At 46.8% G+C, this 20,115-nt stretch overlaps 1 protein-coding gene across 4 annotated transcripts in view; it reads right to left on the bottom strand.

The window, feature by feature from the left end:
* HIPK2 (homeodomain interacting protein kinase 2) overlaps positions 1–20,115 on the bottom strand; it is a 178,767-nt gene that overhangs the window by 31,972 nt on the left and 126,680 nt on the right. For 2 of the 4 annotated variants that reach the window (XM_036329012.1, XM_036329015.1), the window contains exons 3-9: positions 17,052–17,175; positions 16,678–16,797; positions 13,996–14,082; positions 12,047–12,231; positions 7,017–7,179; positions 3,464–3,671; positions 2,478–2,599 (exon numbers count right to left, since the gene is read on the bottom strand). In XM_036329012.1, coding sequence (XP_036184905.1) covers positions 2,478–2,599; positions 3,464–3,671; positions 7,017–7,179; positions 12,047–12,231; positions 13,996–14,082; positions 16,678–16,797; positions 17,052–17,175 — 1,009 coding nt within the window. The remainder of the gene's footprint in view (positions 1–2,477; positions 2,600–3,463; positions 3,672–7,016; positions 7,180–12,046; positions 12,232–13,995; positions 14,083–16,677; positions 16,798–17,051; positions 17,176–20,115) is intronic. The other 2 variants (XM_036329013.1, XM_036329016.1) reach the window with 1 other exon arrangement.

Here is a 20,115-nt window from a genome sequence, read left to right as displayed (position 1 = left end):
AAGATAAGACTTTGCCTATAGGACAGTGATGGCGAATCTTTTGAGCTCGGCGTGTCAGCATTTTGAAAAACCCTAACTTAACTCTGGTGCCGTGTCACATATAGAAATTTTTTAATATTTGCAACCATAGTAAAACAAAGACTTATATTTTTGATATTTATTTTATATGTTTAAATGCCATTTAACAAAGAAAAATCAACCAAAAAAAATGAGTTCGCGTGTCACCTCTCACACGCATGTCATAGGTTCGCCATCACTGCTCTAGGAGCTGGTGTCAGTGGTCACTTGCAGTATGAATTTGGAACAACAAAGAGATGAAGGATGGTTAATATCAACCTTAACCAAGCTGTTTCAGAAAACAGAAGAAGAGGTAATAATCAACATATTTTATGAGGCTAGGGAAACCTTGATGCCCAAATCAAATAAGGATTCTCTAAGAGAAAGAAATTACATGCCATTTCTTACTTATGAACACAGATGCAAAAGTACTAACTACAGTATTTACAAACAATCCAGTATTGGAAAGCATACAAACATATCAAACACAACATGATCAAATAAAGTTTATCTCGGAAACACAGGATAGTTGAACACTGCAAATCTATTAAGCAACTTGCTACATTAACAGATTAAGGAACAAAAATGTGAGTATTTCAACAGATGCAGGAAGAACATTTGGTATTATTTCATTAAAAATTAGCGAACTTGATAAAGTGTCTTTATCAACTATCCTAAACAAAATACCAAATGGCAAACAGCTAAAAGAATTTCCTTTAAAGTTAAGCATGCCCAATATCAACACTTATTAAATATTGTTTTGGAGGTGCTGTCAGAACAGTGATAGGAGAACAAAAAATAAAAGGTATAAGGATTGTAAAGGAAGAAACAAAACTATCATATGCAAATACAAAGATAGTCCACATAGAAAATCCAAGGGTATCCATAGAAACAATCAGAACTAAACAGAGTTTAGATAAACTCAATAGACCAAAATCAGTATATTCCTATACACCAAAGACAAATAATTAAAATATATAGTGAATGAAATTATTAATGACAACAAAAACTATAAAATATTTAGGAATATTCCAACAAAAGAAAACTCTAATGAAAGGAATAAAAGGTAACATATACAGTTGTACCATATTCAGGGATGGAATGACTTAATCCTTAATCTTATTAAACTGTCAGTTCCTAAAGTAAATATAAATTTTAGTCAAGTTCAAGAAATACAAACCAACACTTTTTTTGTGTGTGGGACTAAAATTTTTATGTAGGAGTAATCTTTAAATTCACATGGAAAAGTGAAGGGACAAGCATAGACAAGGAAATTTGGAGGAATGCGATCCCTACTAGATACCAAGACATATTATAATTAGAACAGTTAAGACAATAGGATATTAGGCCAATGGAATGGAATAGAGAGCCCCAAACAACTATGCAACTTGACTACACTAACATGAAAACCGCAAACTTCTATTAAACAAAGGACACCATAAAGTGTTTTTGGAAACGCTTTGAGAAAAGCCTTTGGGAACCTGCCTTATTTAAAGGTGCTTATGGGGGTGGGTGGAAGAGGGCATAGAGGGGATAAATGGTGATGGAAAAAAACAAAATAAAAATAAAGGTGCTTCAACAACACTGGGGTCAAGCTGTCCTCGCAGCAACAACGGAAATGATCACATGGAAGCAGTCTAGCATGGGGGTAAATACAGATGCTGGTGTCATACTTCTGGGGTTTGTGTCCTGGTTCCGTTACCTAATTGCTATGTGACGTTGTGCCAGTGATTGTGCCTCATCTTCCATTGTTGTCAAAAGGCGGCAAATATCTTATTGTGTTGTGGGGCTTAAATAAAACATAACTAAAGAACCTGGCATAATGATGATGTATCTGTTATTAAAGTTCGTGTCATTACTATGACCGTTGTATCACTGTGTTACCTTAAATTTCCATAACACTTTACAAATTTTCATCACTTTCACCTCCATGATCTCATTCTACCATCAGAGCACATATATGAACAGAGAAGGAAGGTTCCAGCTCACTGCTTCTGTAACCCTGTTTCAACTATAAAATAAATCACCTCCAAGGCTTATTTGGCTCTAAAAAATAATTTCTATTTTACAAGAAGGAAATTTGGGGCAAAGAAATGTTCGATGAGAGTTATTAGTAGAGTCACAGAGAGTTATTAGTAGAGTTAGGATTAAAACCTGGGTCTCCTATATTAATGTGCATTACAAAGACACAATAATAATCTCCCTAGATTCTCCCTCTGTCTAAATTTCTTCTTGGAATTGTAAGCTAGGCACTTAGGAAGATAATTCACTCGGGCATCATGCAGAATATTACAGAGATATTCTAATGACTCGAAGCACCTAATTCATTGCCAGGGAGGGAATTAGCAGAGGTACATCTCTTTTGTGGAAAACATTAACAGGGATAATGGCAATACGGGGAATCATAAAGAGAGAATTACCTGGGCAAGCAGACCTGGTTGGATCTGAAGAGGCTGAGCTCCTGGGGCTTGAGTGACGATGGGAACAGCATTTTCCATTCGCACGGAATAGCCAGCATGCTTCGAGGGAGAGGCCTGCAGCCCTGCTCCAGACAGTGGGCGAGGGAGAGAGGGGTTGAGTGATGCGAGCAAGCTGGCGGAAGACAGCTCTCCCCTCCTCTCCACGCCGGTCCCCTCCAGGCATTGCCTGGTCCTTAGGACTCTCCCCTTTCGTTTCTAACTTAAATTAGAAACCAAAAGCAAAAAAAACAACCTTGAATGGGTTAAAAGACTAGAAGTGAAATCAAGGAGTCTGTAAAGCCAAAAGTGGAATGTTATGCTGACAAGTCACAACAGGAAAACGTGCTTCTGACAGGAAGACACGTGTGCGTCACTACGTCACAGCCGGTGTGGGGAGGGAACAGAGGAGTCCATCTGGAGTGGCCCTGACTCTGAAACTGGGCCCGACACATGCTTGCCCCTGTGGGGCTTGCCACAACAGATTCCTGGGCTTTCTGTGTAAACTGTAGCCAAGTACGTGGTCAACTCTAGCTTCATAGAGGCTCCAGGAGGAGTGTGTTGGGCGTATGGCTGAAGAATCAGCAGGGGTAGCCTGGGATGTCTGTTTTTCATGAGAACTGGCTGCCTTGGCAGTCAGGGATTGGCACAGATGAGCCACACGGAGGATATTTCATGTGAGGTGTCCAAGAGCTGATACCAGCATGACAATGGGAGCACAACAGTGTGCTTATTTAAAGACAGTCATTCCGGGACAAATCACTGGCAGGTGGTGAGAATAACAGTCCCACTGTTTCTCGGCTGGCCACAGTTCAGGGATGCCAGTGCCCATGGAAAGCAATGAAGAGGGCCTTACGCCAGGGAAGTTGGCATGACAGAGCCCTGCGGTGTCAGAGCCCCTGAGGTGGTCCGGTCAGAAGCAGTGAGAGGTGGTGTCTGCTCACCCTTACCTTGGAAGCCGGGAGGACACACGATGAGAGCTTGCTGGAAGGGGTCCGGCCGGGCACAAATCTGGGCTGTTCCCGCCTGCAGGGGCATGCTCCGCTGGGCCACCGCAGCCATGGATGCCGCTGAGGGCTGGTAGAGTGCAGATTGGTAGTTTAGTATGGAGACCTCGGGATTGGCTAAGGAAATAGTGGCACTGGTGGAGGTGGGAGCCTAAAGGAATGATGGGGATTAAACAAAAATAAAAAAAAATAAAAAATGAGGGTGGTGGCAGGTTGGGAAACACGAATCTAAGTCAAATAAATGAACTCAAAGAAGAACAAACAAACAAAAACCAAGGGCAAAGAAGCAGAAATAGAGGGGAGTGGAAATTCGGTTGGAAAGTCTCAAGGAGAAGCAGGTGGCTGCAGCCACGTGACGTCACCTTTGGTATACTGTTCTTGATGTTTGTGGGGCCCAGGCAAGAGAGCAAACGATGCTCCCAGTCCACATGTCTAAACACTACAAAGTTAAAAATCAGACTAGAGATGATTTATGTTCTGCCCTCCACTGTGGCAAACATATCTTCAAAACACCGTGGAAAGCCAGGTTTGAGTTTAGGATTCCTGGATTCCTTGGGTTCTGCCCTGGAACATAGTGACAGGGGCACGCTGAACCCCTGCTCTGTCCCACACTTGAGGGGCTTGGGGTGCACATACATGGACCTGAGGGTACAGCCCAGGAAGAGGCACCTGCAGGCCCAGGGCACACATGCCTGGAGAGGGCTGGGGGCAGCACTGGTTACAGAGACCCTCAGATGGCCGCACAGCAGTTACTGCAAAGAAATACGCTAAACCAGTGATGGCGAACCTCTGACACGCGTGTCAGAGGTGACACGTGAACTCATTTTTTTTTGTTGATTTTTCTTTGTTAAATGGCATTTAAATATATAAAATAAATATCAAAAATATAAGTCTTTGTTTCACTATGGTTGCAAATATAAAAACATTTCTATATGTGACACGGCACCAGAGTTAAGTTAGGGTTTTTCAAAATGCTGACACGCCGAGCTCAAAAGGTTTGCCATCACTGCGCTACACAAACAGAGAGGGAGAGGCACACTGAGAGAGAAAAGATGTTAGGTCAAGAGAATTGAAGTGGAGATAGGTTAGACTGTCGGGGTGGGCAAACTTTTTGACTCAAGGGCCACAATGAGTTCTTAAACTGGACCGGAGGGCCGGAACAAAAGCATGGATGGAGTGTTTGTGTGAACTAATATAAATTCAAAGTAAACATCATTACATAAAAGGGTACGGTCTTTTTTTTTCAATAGTTTTATTCATTTCAAATGGGCCGGATCCGGCCCGCGGGCCGTAGTTTGCCCACGGCTGGGCTAGAGCAATTTTGAAATTATGTCCTCTCTCCTTTCTCTTTCAGAAAGCAACATCATTTGACGTCGAACTTGTATGTGAAGCAGGGAGGCAGAAGGAAAATAACTTCTAAATTGGGAATTGTCCAATTTTACCCCATCTTAGCTTTATTCACACTGATCGTCAGCATGGTAGGTGGAGGTTACCAATGGCTTCAAAGTCACCATTGCTTACAAGAGGGTTGGCCACCAGGGGTTACAAGGACCAAAGAATAAGGAGTAAAGAATCACAAGGACATCTTGGACACGTACAAGAACAGAATTACAAGAAGGGTATGTATTTGTGTCAAATTTGATAAAAAGGGTAAAGTCTCATTTTACATATTTTTTTATACCTAGATTTTATGCTGCCTTTCAGTGCAAAGCACATTTATTTGTTTGAGGGTAATTACTAAGTGATGTGATGCACGTTTGCATTTTAAGATACACATTGTAATGTTAAGTATCTGTGCAGCACCACATGGTTGGCCTCCAGGTAGTGTGAGGGGAGAGAGTGCAACACGTGTGGGCCAGTGTCCACGTTCTGTTACTGATGACGTGCCTTGTGTTTCCTCTTGGTTCTCTGCAAGTCCCCATCTCTCTGGGAGGCTTCCCCACAGACATAATTCCCACCCTCTGCTCAGACTCCACACGTCCAAGTCCAGACTCTCTGCAGGTCTTGGAGCCTTGGGCTTCCCTCTTTGGGGCACCAGTATCCTCAACTGTCCCACCTTCTGGTCAGCCACTAGGCTTGCTGCTTCTTCCTTCAAAATGTCCCTGGAACCCACTGACTCTCGTCAATCGCTACTTCCCCAGTGGAGGTCCTCTCCCGCAGGAGAGGGATGCCTGGGACTGGGAAGCTCTGACCAGAGATGTTCTGGCCTCCACTTCTTCTCTTCCAATTCTTGTTGGGCAAGAGGCTAGAGCGGTCTTTCCAAAAGACTACTTTGTGCATGTAACCCCCCGGCCCCCACCGAAGTCTCCAATTACTGCCTAATGGACACCGTCTATGCACTCTGGTCCCGCACTCCCTCTTTCCCTGGGTTTGGCCAACCTTCCCTTCTAAATTGATCTCCCTCTGCTCTGCGTGCTCTTGGCACCAGCCAGATCAATCTACGCACTGTGGTGGGGTTCTGGTGAGGAAGGACAAAACCAGGGTGAGATTTTGTCGAGGACCTCACCTGTCTGGCTGTGGATGCCTTAGGCTGAGGGCTGGGCTAGGTGCTGGGAGGGAATGTTTGTTTCTTTGCACGCTAAGGCCTAGGCGAGCTTTAGGTCTTCCCGCTCAGGAGAGCGTTCAGAACACCAGTGGCCCCCAGGGGCAGCAGATGCTGGGTGTCCTCTCCTAGAGTTTAGGCAGAGGGAGAGAGGCTAGGCTGGGAAGTACAGCCTCTCTTCTGGAGGCATGCGTGTGCGCGCATGTGAGTATACACACACAGGAGTGTTGTCACTGCAGATTGATATTAAAACTGAAAAAATCTAGGGAGACTCTTTGGGGAACTGGTCACACTGGAAGACAGAAGTAAAAGTCTCTTAGACACCAGAGACCGCCTGAGGTAGGGCCAGGAGATTATTCAGTCAATAAATATTTCCTGGTGTCATCCATATTTTAAGCAGCATGTTAGGTGCTAGATTCTGCTAATTTTCTGTGAAAGGTTGGACATCTATGGGAAGAAAACCTTAGCTTCCTGGTCCCTTTCAGTTCCAGGTGCTGGAATTCTGATGACAGACTGACTTGATTTTCCCCATGACTTGGAGAAAGGACAGGTTTCCTCTGTCCTGGAAGGAGATCACGTGGACACAGCTGTCTGGGGACAAGGAGGAGGGGCCCGAACTGGATGACTGTCAGTGTCCCAGTTCAGAACTCTTTACCAGAAGCCGGACAAGGATCGTAGCATCTCCTTTACCTTATTCCTACATCAGGACAGAGAGAAGTGGTAAGAGGTACCATCTCAGAAACAACTTCCTTAGTGAGTTGCATACAACTTGTTCAATGGGCCCCCCAGTAGACAGAAAGAGCGCCGGGAATCAAAGGAAATAACCTTGACGCAAACACCTTCTTACAGGGTTGAATGTGACAGTAGAGGAATTCTGTCTTCTGACTGGGTTGGCTGGGGAAATACAGTTCCTGCTGCTGTCCGCCCCGCCGGCCTTCTCTGCTCCCCACTTACCTGGTTGTGGACAGTGTTCAGCTGGTTGTTGAAGGTCATGGTCAGGTTGGTGGATGTGCTGGGGGCCACGTGAGTGATGAAAGGGGTTTTGCTCTGGTTCACGGTGTCATACATATTCACCCGACGCTTGCAAATCTCCATGTTCTGGAAACATGATTTGACGCTGTACATGAGAAAGGCAGAGACAGAGGTATAAGGGAAAGAGAAGAGGGTAGCATGGGATAAAAGGGAGAAAATGGCGAGAGAAAAGGAGAGAACAGTTAATCTAGTAAACAAGACAAGTGGGGAAACTTTAGGCCTAAATTTTCTGGATTTCTCATGTAAAGTCTGTGTTTGTACAGTTAACATTATTTAGGTAAGTTTTACCCTGTCTTACTGCCTGTTCTCCCCAGCCTGCATAGGTAACGGTTCTCCACAGCACAACAGACCTGATGGCTCTCGCTGCATTTTCCTCATATCGCTGATCTGTCTCCACCTTCCCTGCTCATTCTCAGCTTCCAGTATGCTTTCTGGCCCATAAACAAACGCTTAAGTTCTCATGCATGACCTGCTGCCACCTTCCACAAAGACAACTCCTTGCGCTAATCCTTCCCAGCGAGTCTGGGGCACCAGCGCCATCTAGGGGACAGCCAAGGAACTGGCCAACCCAGTATCATGACCCTGTTACCCACTTTCTCCGCACCGGAATTGGGCATGTAATGAGAACTGTAATGATATTAATAATTAGTAATAGTGGCTGACAGTGACAGAGAGCTGTGGTAGTTGTGTGCAACATTCTTGCACTCAGTCCTACAACAACCACGAGAAGGAGAGATGAGCGATGCCCCTCTTTTCGGAGTAAAGATGAGGTTTAGAGAGGACAGGTAATCTGCCAAGGTCAAGAGCTAATTACTGGCAATCTTAACATATACATATACATATACATATACATATACATATACATATACATATACATATACATATACATATACATATACATCCTCTTGAAATATAAGTGCAACCAAGTTCGTGAAAGTCCACCATAAAGTGTTCTTCAGAACTTATACCTTGTTTCTCAGTTTGTGTCTTCTTCTAATTAACCTTACTTTTCCTCAAATGCTAATATTCCAAATAAAACAGCATTTAAAGTTCAGTTTTAAATACTTATTTAATTATAATGTAATAACTGAATATAAATATGATAATTTTCTACTATTTTAAGATTACAAAGGTAATACTGTTTCTGCATTCTCTAGGTAAGCTATGTTTTGGGCCAAGCAGGTGCTTGTGGGCCAGCCCACAACATCCTTCCCATAAAAGATGCTCCAAACTGTCTCAGACATGCCAGAGACTCCTCCTGCTCTCGGAGTTAAGAATTACTTACATTGGCCACACAATGCACACAAAATCATCTACTGACTGCAGGCCCTGGAGAGAAAGGAAAACGCATCCTACAGTAACCAATAGCTAAAAAAGCTAATAATGCTGGTAAGGCCAGCACGTTCTGAGCATCTGCTAAATACCAAACACACCACTAAGTGCTTCCCTATAGAGGCTGAAGGAATAAAAATATAGGTTTTATATTCCCTTTGGAATGTATGGAAAGCACTCAATAATTTTGTGACAATTCAACCAAAAGCTTTTAGACTCAGAATTTTCTAACTGAAATGGCCTGGCAGTTGCACTTTGGGTTACTTCTATGAGACTCGTTTTTAAGGAACTTGTGCAGTAGAATCCTGGTATGGAGAAATAGGTGGGTCTCTTTCACTTCTCAGTCTAGATGTTGGGGCAGCTCTGGCCCAGTCCCAAAGGTGGGGTCTACAGCAGGGCGGGCCTGGAGGGTTCTTCTCGCCCTGGAGTTCTTCTGGTCTTCCCAGCAAGTTCTAGGGGCCCTTAGGGATTAGGCCTACTCTCAGGGAGCCTCGGTGTGCTCAAAGACCTGCTTTTCCTTCTGAGGCCCATTTTCTGAGTTATAAATTGTCAGTGGTCCTCTTGGGACCCACACCAAGTTCTGAATTTGAAGCTGATGCTCGTGGTCTCCCCGCTTTGTCTTCACCAAGTACAGTGAAGCACCAGTGCTGCTTCCTCACGGAACCCAGAGATGGACAGGACCCTGTGGCCATGCAGCCGTGACTCTGACTTTATGTGGGTGATTGTCCCACTGACAGATGGCAAATGCGAATCCTCTGGAGAGCACCCCTCTGTCTCCTAGCCATAGCTCTTTCTCAGTCACCCCACTTCACCCTGAATATAAAGTGATCTTTTGGGGGCCTATTCAGTAAATCACTAAGTCTGGCTTCTCTCTGTGGGACCAAATGACACCCCCCTGAAGCACTCCTACCACACCCAGAGACAGGACAAGTACCATAACAAGAGTTTGCAAGGGATGGGTCCAGGTTCTTTCTTTGTATTGGAGTTCGGTTGTTTTAAACATGGTTCTAAATTAAAGACTCACTGTTTGTTGTAATGAGATTTGACTTGCTTAACATCAACTGATAAAGAACAGAATTGAAATTAGAGGATGTGCCGTCTGTGGCGGGCACCACCAGTCACTTCTTGTAGGCTGGCTAAGGTCAAGTCCAGCCTGAGATTCAGCCCAATATGAGTCTTGTCATGGCAGGTCAGCCATGATCTGCGAATGTCTCTCTTCCCCAGCCTCTTCTCACACATTTCCCCTTTCCCCTGAGCCTCTCTAATCCGGCGCTGTGAGCACATTGCTTCTCCCTGCAGACGTCCAGGGATGTGACTTTCATCCCACATACCTCTGGGTTGAGTGGCTGAAGTGATATCCCTGGTTACCCTGTGTTATGAATTGAACTGTGCCCTTCCCCCCAAATTCGTATGTTAAAGTTCTAACCCCTGTACTTGAGAATGTGACTGAATTTGGAGATGGGATGTTTAAAGAGGTAAAATGGGGTCAGTAGGCTGGGCCCTAGTCCAGTTCATATTGAGGAGGAAGGAAGACCATGTGAGAACACAGGGAGGAGACAGCCATCTACAAGCCAAGGAGAGAGGCCTTAGAAGAAACCAGCTCTGCCAAACCCCTTGATCTTGGACTTCTAGAATTGTAAGAAAACAAATTTCTGCTTTTTAAGCCCCTTGGCCCCTCAGTGGTATTTGCTATTGCAGACTCTGAAAACTAGTTCCTTCTCCCATTCTCTTGCCACGGCCTTTTCTCTCGCCCTCACTCACTGGGCCTGTGCCTCTGACCCAGTCTTCCACTTAACACGTGCCCTGCCACCGAGGGACTCTTCAAGGGACACACGGATTACCTGCCGGACACCCTGGCTTCTCAGTTACGTCTCACCCCGGGGCTCAGTGCTGGCTGTGGGTTCTTTGGACTATCAAACCTGATACTGCTCCACTCCCCCAGGCCACACATTCAAGTACCCCGTCCCCCAGCCACATTGTCACCCATCTGGTTCATCTGACAATAACTAAAATAGCCAGTCTGAGTTGATTAGATTGTTCAGTGTCTCTGGACCTTCTCATCTTCCTCTCCTTTTCAGCTAAGGTCCCATAGCCACCCATTGGGATTACAATGCTCTATTCCAACATCACGAGTCTGTCAATCTCTCTTTCTCTTAGTAGCCTGACAAAACTCCAACCTGGATGAACCCAACCCTCTCTTTTCTCCATGCCTTCACCTGGGGAGTTCAGTTACATCCTACTCTTCATGTCCAACCTCCATGCTCAACAATTCCACTGTATTTCTCTGTTCAATTTTCTCTGCCACCTTCTGCTCCAACTACCTAAACTCTCCTACCTAAACACCTTGCTCTCAACAAGAGAAGGCAACTGTCTGAAGAGCTCCCTCAACTTTCCTCTGCTAACCCAGCACTCCAGCCAACGTCTGCACCCTCCTTCATCCACGGTGACACTGGCCTAGTCCTCCACCTGTGCTCTGATTCCCAGCCCCTTCCACCGTCTCAGGAAACTTCTCTTCTGAGCATCTTTTATCTTTAGTTTCTCACTTAGTACCAGACACTTCCAATCAGCATTTTCAATTGCTCAAGTCTCTTCCTAAAGTCCCCTTGGGCCCTCCCCGGGCACCTCTCCATTTCTTCCCACCCCTTTCACAGTCTCCCTTCTTGAAAGGATCCTGTTTATTTCTTCACCTCCCATTCAGGCTTTCAACTGGCTAAGCTGGTTTCTGCTTCTATCATCCACTGAAACAGCTCTAAGTCACCAACAACTTCCAAGCTGCCAATGTGATGGCCATGTCTTCAGGACTCATGGACTTGACACTTTAATCAGCCAGTTCCTTCTACAGGTCCTTCGACGACTCCCCATTGCTCTTAGGATCAAGACCAAAATCCTGTACAAGGAAGGCTCGTCCCGTCTGGTCCTGGGGCCTCAGCTCTCCCACTGTCCTCCAGCTCTTGGGCTTGGTCCTGTCCATGGCGAGTGTCCCCACAAGCAATACCCTTTCCGCCCTCGCCAGCCTTCCCATCAGTTACCTCTCACTCATCCTTCTGCACTCACTTCCTGCCCTGTCCCAAGTGAGGCTCCCTTGTCACTTGGTCTCATCACACCTTATATTTGCCCTGATATCAGCCTGGTTATTTGGGCATCACTAGTTTCGTACCTTTCTCTCCCCTAGACTGGGAAGGGGACCCATCTGCTTTGCCCCCCACTGTACCCCAGCAGCTGGCATAGCACACAGCACGCTGAATGAATGAATGAATGAACCCAAATCCAAACTAGACAGAGTTCTTTCCGGAAGGGTCTGGGAGTGACCTCTGGCACTGAGAGTGGCTTTGCTTTGTGGACCCTGCCTATTTGAGCATTTCCCTCCATGCAGAGACACCCAGAGTCCGGCCCACCCAGCCCTGGACTTGCCGAGGCTCCGCCACCTGTTTTTATAATAATGTTTTACTGGGATGCAGCCTCACTCATTTGTTTATGTCTTGTCTGCATCTGCTTTCAGCTACAATGGCAGAGCTGATTGCAACAGAGACCACTTGGCTGCAAAGCCTAAAACATTCACAATGGGGCTTTAAAGAAAAAGTTGCTGAGCCCTTGTATAGAGCACGGAGCAGGACACCTACTGTGTGCTATGGGGAAAGTCGAGTAAGTGTGTCATGGTGACAAAGGGGTGGTTCAGGGTTTCGATCGGAGTGATTCTCTTATCAGCATCGATGGTCAGCATCTTCTTTAACAGGTCGATGAACTCCCGCCGGTCTGCCTTTTCCACCAGCATGTCACTCCCTTCCAAGTCTGTGGTCATGTTCACCTGGAAGCAAGGAGGACAGGTTACCAAGACCCCGCTGTGCCTCCTTGACTCCTTTCTGCTCTGCAACTCCATCCGACCTCTCAATTCCTACAGGGCGGTGTCTGCCCTTTGAAGGCACCGCCACATGTCACTGCCGCCCACAGGATGTGGCAGGGCTCTCTGCAGGAAAGGCAGAGGGAGGCCACGCATGGGGAAGGGGCGGTCGCTGCCGGTACCTGCGACATACATAAGTGACAGGATGTGCACCCTCTTGCTATAATCAGTTAAATCAAAATGCGCCTCACATCACACCTCATGGAAAAGAACCACAAGATGAAAAGAACTCTGAAGATTGGTTGTAGAACAGTGTAAATGAACTTAATACTACTGAACTGTACAGTTGAAAATGCTGAAATGGTAAATTTTGTGCTATGTTGTTTTTACCACAATTAAAAACAACCACGCAGTACAAAATAAGATGCAAAAGGTTTATGTATTTAACCTTTGGAGGGAAATGCTGGGGCCTAAGTGCCCTGCTCCTATATCTACAGTGTGTCGTCCTCTGTAGCTCCCTGAGTTAGGGCCGGATCATTTCAGTCCCTGTGTTCACTGGGTCACATCTGCTAGACAAGCAGGGTGTTTGAATAGGATTTTTCCTCCCAGATCAAGTCTCTACTAGCATAGCCTTTAAGAGACTTGTTTTGTGGTGCTTTCTACGTTTTCCAAGACATGCTCTGGAAAGCAATTTCTGTTTTCTAAGACAATCTAAGCTGCTAATCAACTGACAAGGATACTCTATTCGGCGTCATGATTTTGGGTTACACTTGTCTTCCGTAAGAGGGGTGCTGAATGTTTATTGATCTCTAGCTTTACTTCTCATGCTTTTAAGAAAAATTCACTTTGGGTTGCCCTGATTTGAGACTACTCTTTACACTAAGGATAGCTGAAGTTCTAGCACTTTCTCTGGGCACAAAAGTGAGAGCCCGTGGCCCCTCCAAGTGAGCTGAGAGAGACTGAGTGTGAAGCATGGAATTGTGTCCTTGCAAAAGAATGTTTAAGCCCTAATGCCTGGCACCTGTGAATGTGACCTTATTTGGAAAGAGAGTCTTTGCAGATGTGATCCAGTTAAAATGAGGCCAAACTGGAATAGGGTGGGCCTTAAGTCCAATGACTGGTGTCTTTAAAAGATAAAGAAGAGGGAGATTTAGATGCAGAGACCAGAGGAAACACAGGATGAAGCCATATGAAGAAGGAGACAGAGATTGGGGATGCGTTGACACTGGCTCCACCCAGGGGCCACCAGAAGCCAGCAGAGAGGCATGGGACAGTTTCTTCCCAGAGCCCTTAGAGGGAGCATGGCCAGTTGGTGCTTTGATTTGAAACTTCTAGCTTCTAGAGAACAAATGCCCATTGTCTTAAGCCCCCCAGTTTGTGGTACCTTGTTACGGCAGCCCTTAGGAACGAACACTGAGTCAAGGGCATTAAGCTCAAATGTACTAATGGGCTTAAATTCTTCTCATGAAAACGCCAGTGAGATTGGCCAGGACTATCTCGCAAATGGGAACCAATAAACTGAAGCTATTTTTCAAGAGCTGGTGTAAGGCTTTAACGATGTCCCACAAACCCATTGCTAGTCTTACTCAGGCTGGCAGGTCATGAGGTCAAGGTCAACCACGGCAGTTGAGTAATGTGGATTTCTACTCACCGCCCTATATTGCTCTTGCAGAAGCCTTGCTGTGCTTGGTTTTTAAGGGCTGACATTGCATGCTCGCCCATGGAGCTTACCTGGGCCATGTCATCTAAACAGTTGAAAATGTACTTTCTTGCTTCTTTTGACTTAATCCCCGTCTCTGCTTCATGGTCATCTGGTGTCTGGTCAAGAGAGGCAAAAGCCGATTGGTAATGTGAATTATTTCCTGGTCACTGTGACTTAAAACCACTACCCTCTGTTTCTCATGGAGGGTCTTTTCCCACCTTTTAGAGAAGGAGACTTTGATTCCTCTTAAAGTGACCTGCACATTAATTACTCTCCCTCTTCATCCTCCACACTCACTCATCTCTCTTCCTTCCTTCCCACCAACACCTGGTAGGGGCCTGCTCTGAGTCAGGTCTGGAGGATTCCAAGATGAACAAGGAATGCAGTATCCATGAAAACCCCACATTTCCCCCTACTTTAAGGGATACGGTAAGGTTCCACATGTGGAAAAGCAGAGGGCCCTTCCACACATTTTTAAAATTTAATTTAATTTTTTATCAAATGTTTATGCATATAGCTCTCCCTACGTGCCAGGCACTATTATAAAGCACATGAACTCATTTAAGACACTTTACAACCATCTTAGGCAGGATGATTACCGACCCATTTCCTGAGGGAGAAACAGGAATAGAAAGCGTAAGGAGCTTGCCAAGGTCACATGGCCAGGAGGCAGCAGTAGGCTCTGGGCTGTTCTCTGCCGCCCCTCCGTCTGGGGCCGGGCACACTCGAACAGGTCCCCATTGGCTTTGGTCTAGGCAGCCGCTGTTTCCAATGACTATGTGCTACTGTTTTTTTGTTCGTTTGTTGTGTGTGTGTGTGTGTGTGTTTTTGCTCATCCATGGATCTCAGGTAAGTAAACCTCGAAATCTCATTCCGGGACAGCACACGTGGAGCAGCTAAGATCTAGGCTTCGACCCTGGGGACAAGTAGGACCGAGGCTCTTACCTGAGATATGGACATGAAGCCTGCCCGTCTGGCCTCATTCTCCGCCACCAGGACTCTTTTTACTGGACTGACCTTGAGCCGCTCACCTCACAGCCACCAAATGCCAGCCCTCCCACCAACAGACCAAGAGTGCTCGCTTAGCTCCCAGATCCCTCTTCTAAATCTTTTGTGACTCTTGGCCACACATGACCTTTATTTTATTTATTTTTATTGAATTTATCAGGGTAACATTGGCTAATAAAATACAAGTTTCAAGAGTACATTCTATAACACATCCCCTGTGTATTGTATTCTGTGCTCACCATTCAAAGTCAAGTCTATTTCCCCTCACCCTTCTTCCCCTCTGATAATCACCATACTGTTTGTCTGTGTCTGTAAGTTTTCTTTTAAATATATATATATATATATATATATATATATTTTTTTTTTTTTTTATTGATTTCAGAGAGGAAGGGAGAGGGAGGGAGAGATAGAAACATTAATGATGAGAGACAATCATTGATTGGCTGCCTCCTGCACACTCCCTACTGGGGATCGAGCCCACAACCCCGGTATGTGCCCTTGAACGGAATTGAACCCGGGACCCTTCAGTCCGCAGGCAAACACTGTCCACTGAGCCAAACCAGCCAGGGCATGTAAGTGTTTTTCTTTTTTTGCTTAATCCCTTCACTATTTCCCCAGCTCCCAATCCCCCTCCCCTGACAGCTGCCAGTCTGTTTTCTTTTTTTTTTTTTTTTTTTTTTTTTTAATATTTTATTGATTTTTTACAGAGAGGAAGGGAGAGAGATAGAGAGTCAGAAACATCGACGAGAGAGAAACACCGATCAGCCGCCTCCTGCACATCTCCCACTGGGGACGTGCCCGCAACCCAGGCACATGCCCCCGACCGGAATCGAACCCGGGACCTTTCAGTCCGCAGGCCGACGCTCCATCCACTGAGCCAAACCGGTTCCGGCAAGTCTGTTTTCTTTATCTATGCGTCTGTTTCTGTTTTGTTTACTTTGTTCATTAGGTTCCACACATTATCTTTAAATCATATTAGAATTTGGCTGTGGTTTCTGTCAAAAACCAAACAAAATAAAAACACCCGCCCACTCTCTTGCAAAAAAGGAAGCACCTAAAATGAACATAAAACACTGAAGACTAGCATTCTTTTCTCCCTCCCAGGAAATTACGTTAATTTTTAACTACGAGGCACAGTAAAAGTGAAAGCAAAACATGTTTTTGTTGAAGCAAAACCACCCGAGTTCCTGGTGTGCAACGGTGAGTGGCAGCACCTGCCGGCTGGACCAACAGACCCTCCTTGGGGCTGCGGAGGTGTGGCTGCCGGGGCTGTTTCCTGGGCGGGAAACCCTCCTCATCCTTAGGGCCCAGCTCAAAAGCTCCTCTGGGGCCCTCGCCACAGGCAGGGTTCAAGGTCCCCACTTACATGGCACGTACATGGGGGGCACGTGCTCGGTCTCCCTCTGGGCGGGGAGCTCCTTTATGGCAGGGGGTGGTGCGTTCCTCTCTTTACACAAACCAGACAGGTCATCGGGGTTCACCTCATTAAATCCTGGGAGTTGAGCAGTCGGAGCTGGGACTTGAGCTTTGCAGGTGGCAGCAGCCAAGCAAAGTGGTGCTTTTGAACATTGAAACTCATCCACACCACCTATCACAACAGCCCTCCCCCATGGGGGCTGCTGTCAAAAGCTCCCCACGAACCGCCCCACCCTTTCCCCTGAATGCTGGGCCTTGGTGAGGGATGGAGGGGACGCTCTTCCTACCTTCAGCCTCCACAAAGGATACGGCGAGTCCGTGTCACGGTTGAAAAACCTAGTTGTCTTTGTCCCTGCGCTTAATAAATATTCAGCTGGCAAACCCTGTGTTTGTGAAATATACCGAATCTGCAAGAAAAGAGGAGAATGAGGTCAGAGCGTTTCCTGTCACCTTGCATGTGGTATAGGAATGGCTTTAGTGCCTTTGAGAAAAAGACAATGTTATAGGGAAAGAAAGAAGTGAAAAATGAAAAAGGGGAAAGAAAGAAGAACATAGAGAGAAAAGCAAGGTTGAGGGAAGCAGGGCTTGGGAGACGACATAAACCCCATAACCTCGCCCGAGTGTCCTGTCCTAAATGAACACCTGTGCGGCCTGGACCCACCTGGTCGTACTCTGAGGCGCCTGGGTAGAGCGGCCAGCCCAGGAACAGCTCCGCGATGACGCAGCCCAGGGACCACATGTCAATCGCCTCACAGAATGGTAAACCAAGGATGATCTCAGGGGCCCTAAGAAAGCAGAGTGGAAGAAAGCATTAGCAGTTTAGAAATGCAGGAGCTACTTCAACATGAACTCTACATAAAACCCTATCCGTGAACCCCCAGGGCCTGAGGTTCCCACACTGCGTGGCAGTGACGCCTCCCACCTCAGCTCGGTCCTCCCGTGAGCAGGGAGCCCGGCCCTGGCTGCTCTGTGGCTCCAGAAAAGACCCAGAGGGAACCAAACTGCTGACTCCATCACCATCCCACTCCCACCAGAGGAGCTAAGAGCCACTTCAGAGACATGCAGGAGCCTTCCTTTGTAAGAAAACTCGGGCAACCAATGTCTACAGAACACCCAGGTTTTACAAAGGAATTCTGAAATACAGGCATTCTATTTTCAATAATATATCATATAAAACAAGAGCCCTCCCCAGAATAATGGGGTAAACTATAATATTCGTCCATGCCAACAATCCCTTTCTTAGGAGTTTGTATCCCACTTTCCCTAGGAAGTACTGTTTTTTTTCATTAGCTTCTACAAAGTTCACTGTCCCTGGCAGGGTAGCTCAGTCGGTTAGAGCGTTGTCCTGATACAAGCTTGCAGGTTGGATCCCGGGTCAGGGCACCTACGAACATTAACCAATGGATGCATCAATAAGTGGAATAACAAATGGATGATTCTCCCTCTTTCTCTCTCAAATCAACAAATAAAAGTTTTTTAAAAGTTCTCTAATATCACAGTTACAGAGCCATGTTCATGGGTGCACAGTCTGATGCCAGTCAGAAGTCCACTCTCCCCCGCTGCTGTGAGGTGCGGGCTGAGCTTCTGGAGAAGGGCACCGGAGCTCAGAGAACATCTCACCCAGTCAGTCACCAGAGGCAGAGGGCACAATGCATCTTCTTTTCTAAGAATCTGCCATAAGTAGGTAGGGGTTCATTTTGGAGAAAACCAAGTTCAAAGCATGAGATACGAACGCAGCTTGTGTTTGTTTCTAAGATGTGGCTCAAGGCACTCCGCTGTTCATGACCCACATTAGCCCAACTTCTGTTTCCTCCAGAAATGTCCACCTGATGAAGCGATGAAGAAAGTGCTGCTCTCCTACCCTTCCCGCAGCGGGAGGGGGCGAGGGGGCTGGGAGGAAGGGCGTGATCAAGACCCCCTCCACTTGCCTTGCCATTGGGAGCTGATTTTCCCCACTCACAGCACCTCCCCGCCTTGCTCCTCTACATTTGCTCTCATTGCTCATCTTTTTCATCCAGATAACAGTATGAGCAACCAAAACCAAAGCGTCTTATTACAAAGTCTTGATTGTTCACATGTAAAAAGGAGTTTGTGTGCTGGGCGCTGGTAGAGAGCCACAGCCCTCGTCTGGGCTGCAAGACATGCTTTTCCCACAATGCAAGGCTGGACTTCCCAGGAGGTAGTTATTGTGGAGGCGGGTGAGCTGCCTCGGGACTCCTTCATGGTCCTGTCCTGTCCCTGTCCCCTCACTCCCGGGCATCTTTTGCCAGCACCTGGCCCCTCTCTAGTCCTGGTCTCCTGCAGTCCTGGTGGTGACCATTTGTGTGACCATGGCAGGCCGCTCCTGTCCTCTGGCACTGATGCCCGGGGGTGCCTGTGATGGTTTTAGGTCACTGCTGGTCTGTCCTGTGTCACGGGGCCTTCGATCCCACATCGGCCTCGGTCACTGTGTCCAGCGTGCCCCCACACACCAGGGCTTCCGAGCCACCTGACCATTGCATGCAATTGATGGGATTATTGCAGGCTGCCTCTAGTCATGCAGTCTCTTTAGAGATGGTTTAAAAACCCACATCCCTTAGAAAAGAAGCAGTCTCTGAAAAGAACATTAGAGAAAAGATGACACGTTTGACAAGAGGTGTCTGCCTCGCTGTGATAGAGTCAGGTGTGCCTGCCTGCTCCCTTCGCACGCAGGCTCAGGCGCCTTCCTGGGAGAAGAGTCCCGGTGTGGTGTGGAGCCCTCCTCTGCAGGCTGCTGACTCCAGAGCACGCATTTCTGCACCTGCCCCCTATTCCTGTCACCTGTGCCTTTGCCCTCGGTGGCCAGACACTCCCGTCTCCTGGTGGATCTGAAGAACAGGCTGGTCTGGTTTCATTGGGCATCTCTGGACGTGACCATGGGGCTGCTCTTCCTAGGAGGTCAATCCACTGTTCTCATGGCCCTAAGCAACCCATTTCCCAGTTTCTGTTCCCTGAGGATGTGCCAGGCAGAACCTAACAGATGAGCCTGTCTTGCAAAGGGCACCTCATAGATGTTCTCTGGCGAGAACACCAGACAAGGATTTTGTCAGCTGACGTTTCACGAACAGCGCCTGTGGAAATCACTGTTAGTCCTTTTTCCATTAGAAAATGAAAGAACAGCTGTTCGTGGTGCCAGGCTGTGTACAGGATATTTTTCTTGCCATGACCATAATGAATGAGTGTCAGGCTAGAGACAGTTGGAAGACGAGAGAAATAGAGGGCACAGTCCTGCCCCTGAGGGGCCTCAATGCTGGGAGGCAACGTGAGAACACACGTGATAACGAAAACTGAATACAAAACACACACAATGTAAACACACAACACGAAGCTAGAGCTAATTCAAGCACGTAAACCTGCTCTAGCATCTCCCTTTAAAAAAAAAAAAGCACAAACACAAGAACAAAACACACCAAAAACAAAACAAAGCCTTCCTTAATCCCTTCTTCTCCTGGCAGCTGCTGCCCTATTTCTCTGTTCTCCTTCCAAAGCCAAATCTCTAAGAGTGAACTGCCTTTTCCATGGCTTTGCCTCCCACCATCTTCTCACCTCCTCCAGTTGGGCTCCCGCCCTCTGCTCCACTCCGGTGCTGCGCTGGCCAAGATCAGCAGTGACCACGCTGTCACTTCCATCGGTCAACTTCTCAGCCCTGTGACCAAGAGCTGAATTTCTTTCACAGAGTCCACCATTCCCTCCCACACCCATCCTGC

The sequence above is a fragment of the Myotis myotis genome, unplaced genomic scaffold (assembly GCF_014108235.1).
Source record: "Myotis myotis isolate mMyoMyo1 unplaced genomic scaffold, mMyoMyo1.p scaffold_m19_p_11, whole genome shotgun sequence".
Classification (NCBI taxonomy): Eukaryota; Metazoa; Chordata; class Mammalia; order Chiroptera; family Vespertilionidae; genus Myotis; species Myotis myotis.
Note: the sequence above shows the minus strand (reverse complement) of the source record. Positions and strands in the feature narration are given on the sequence as shown.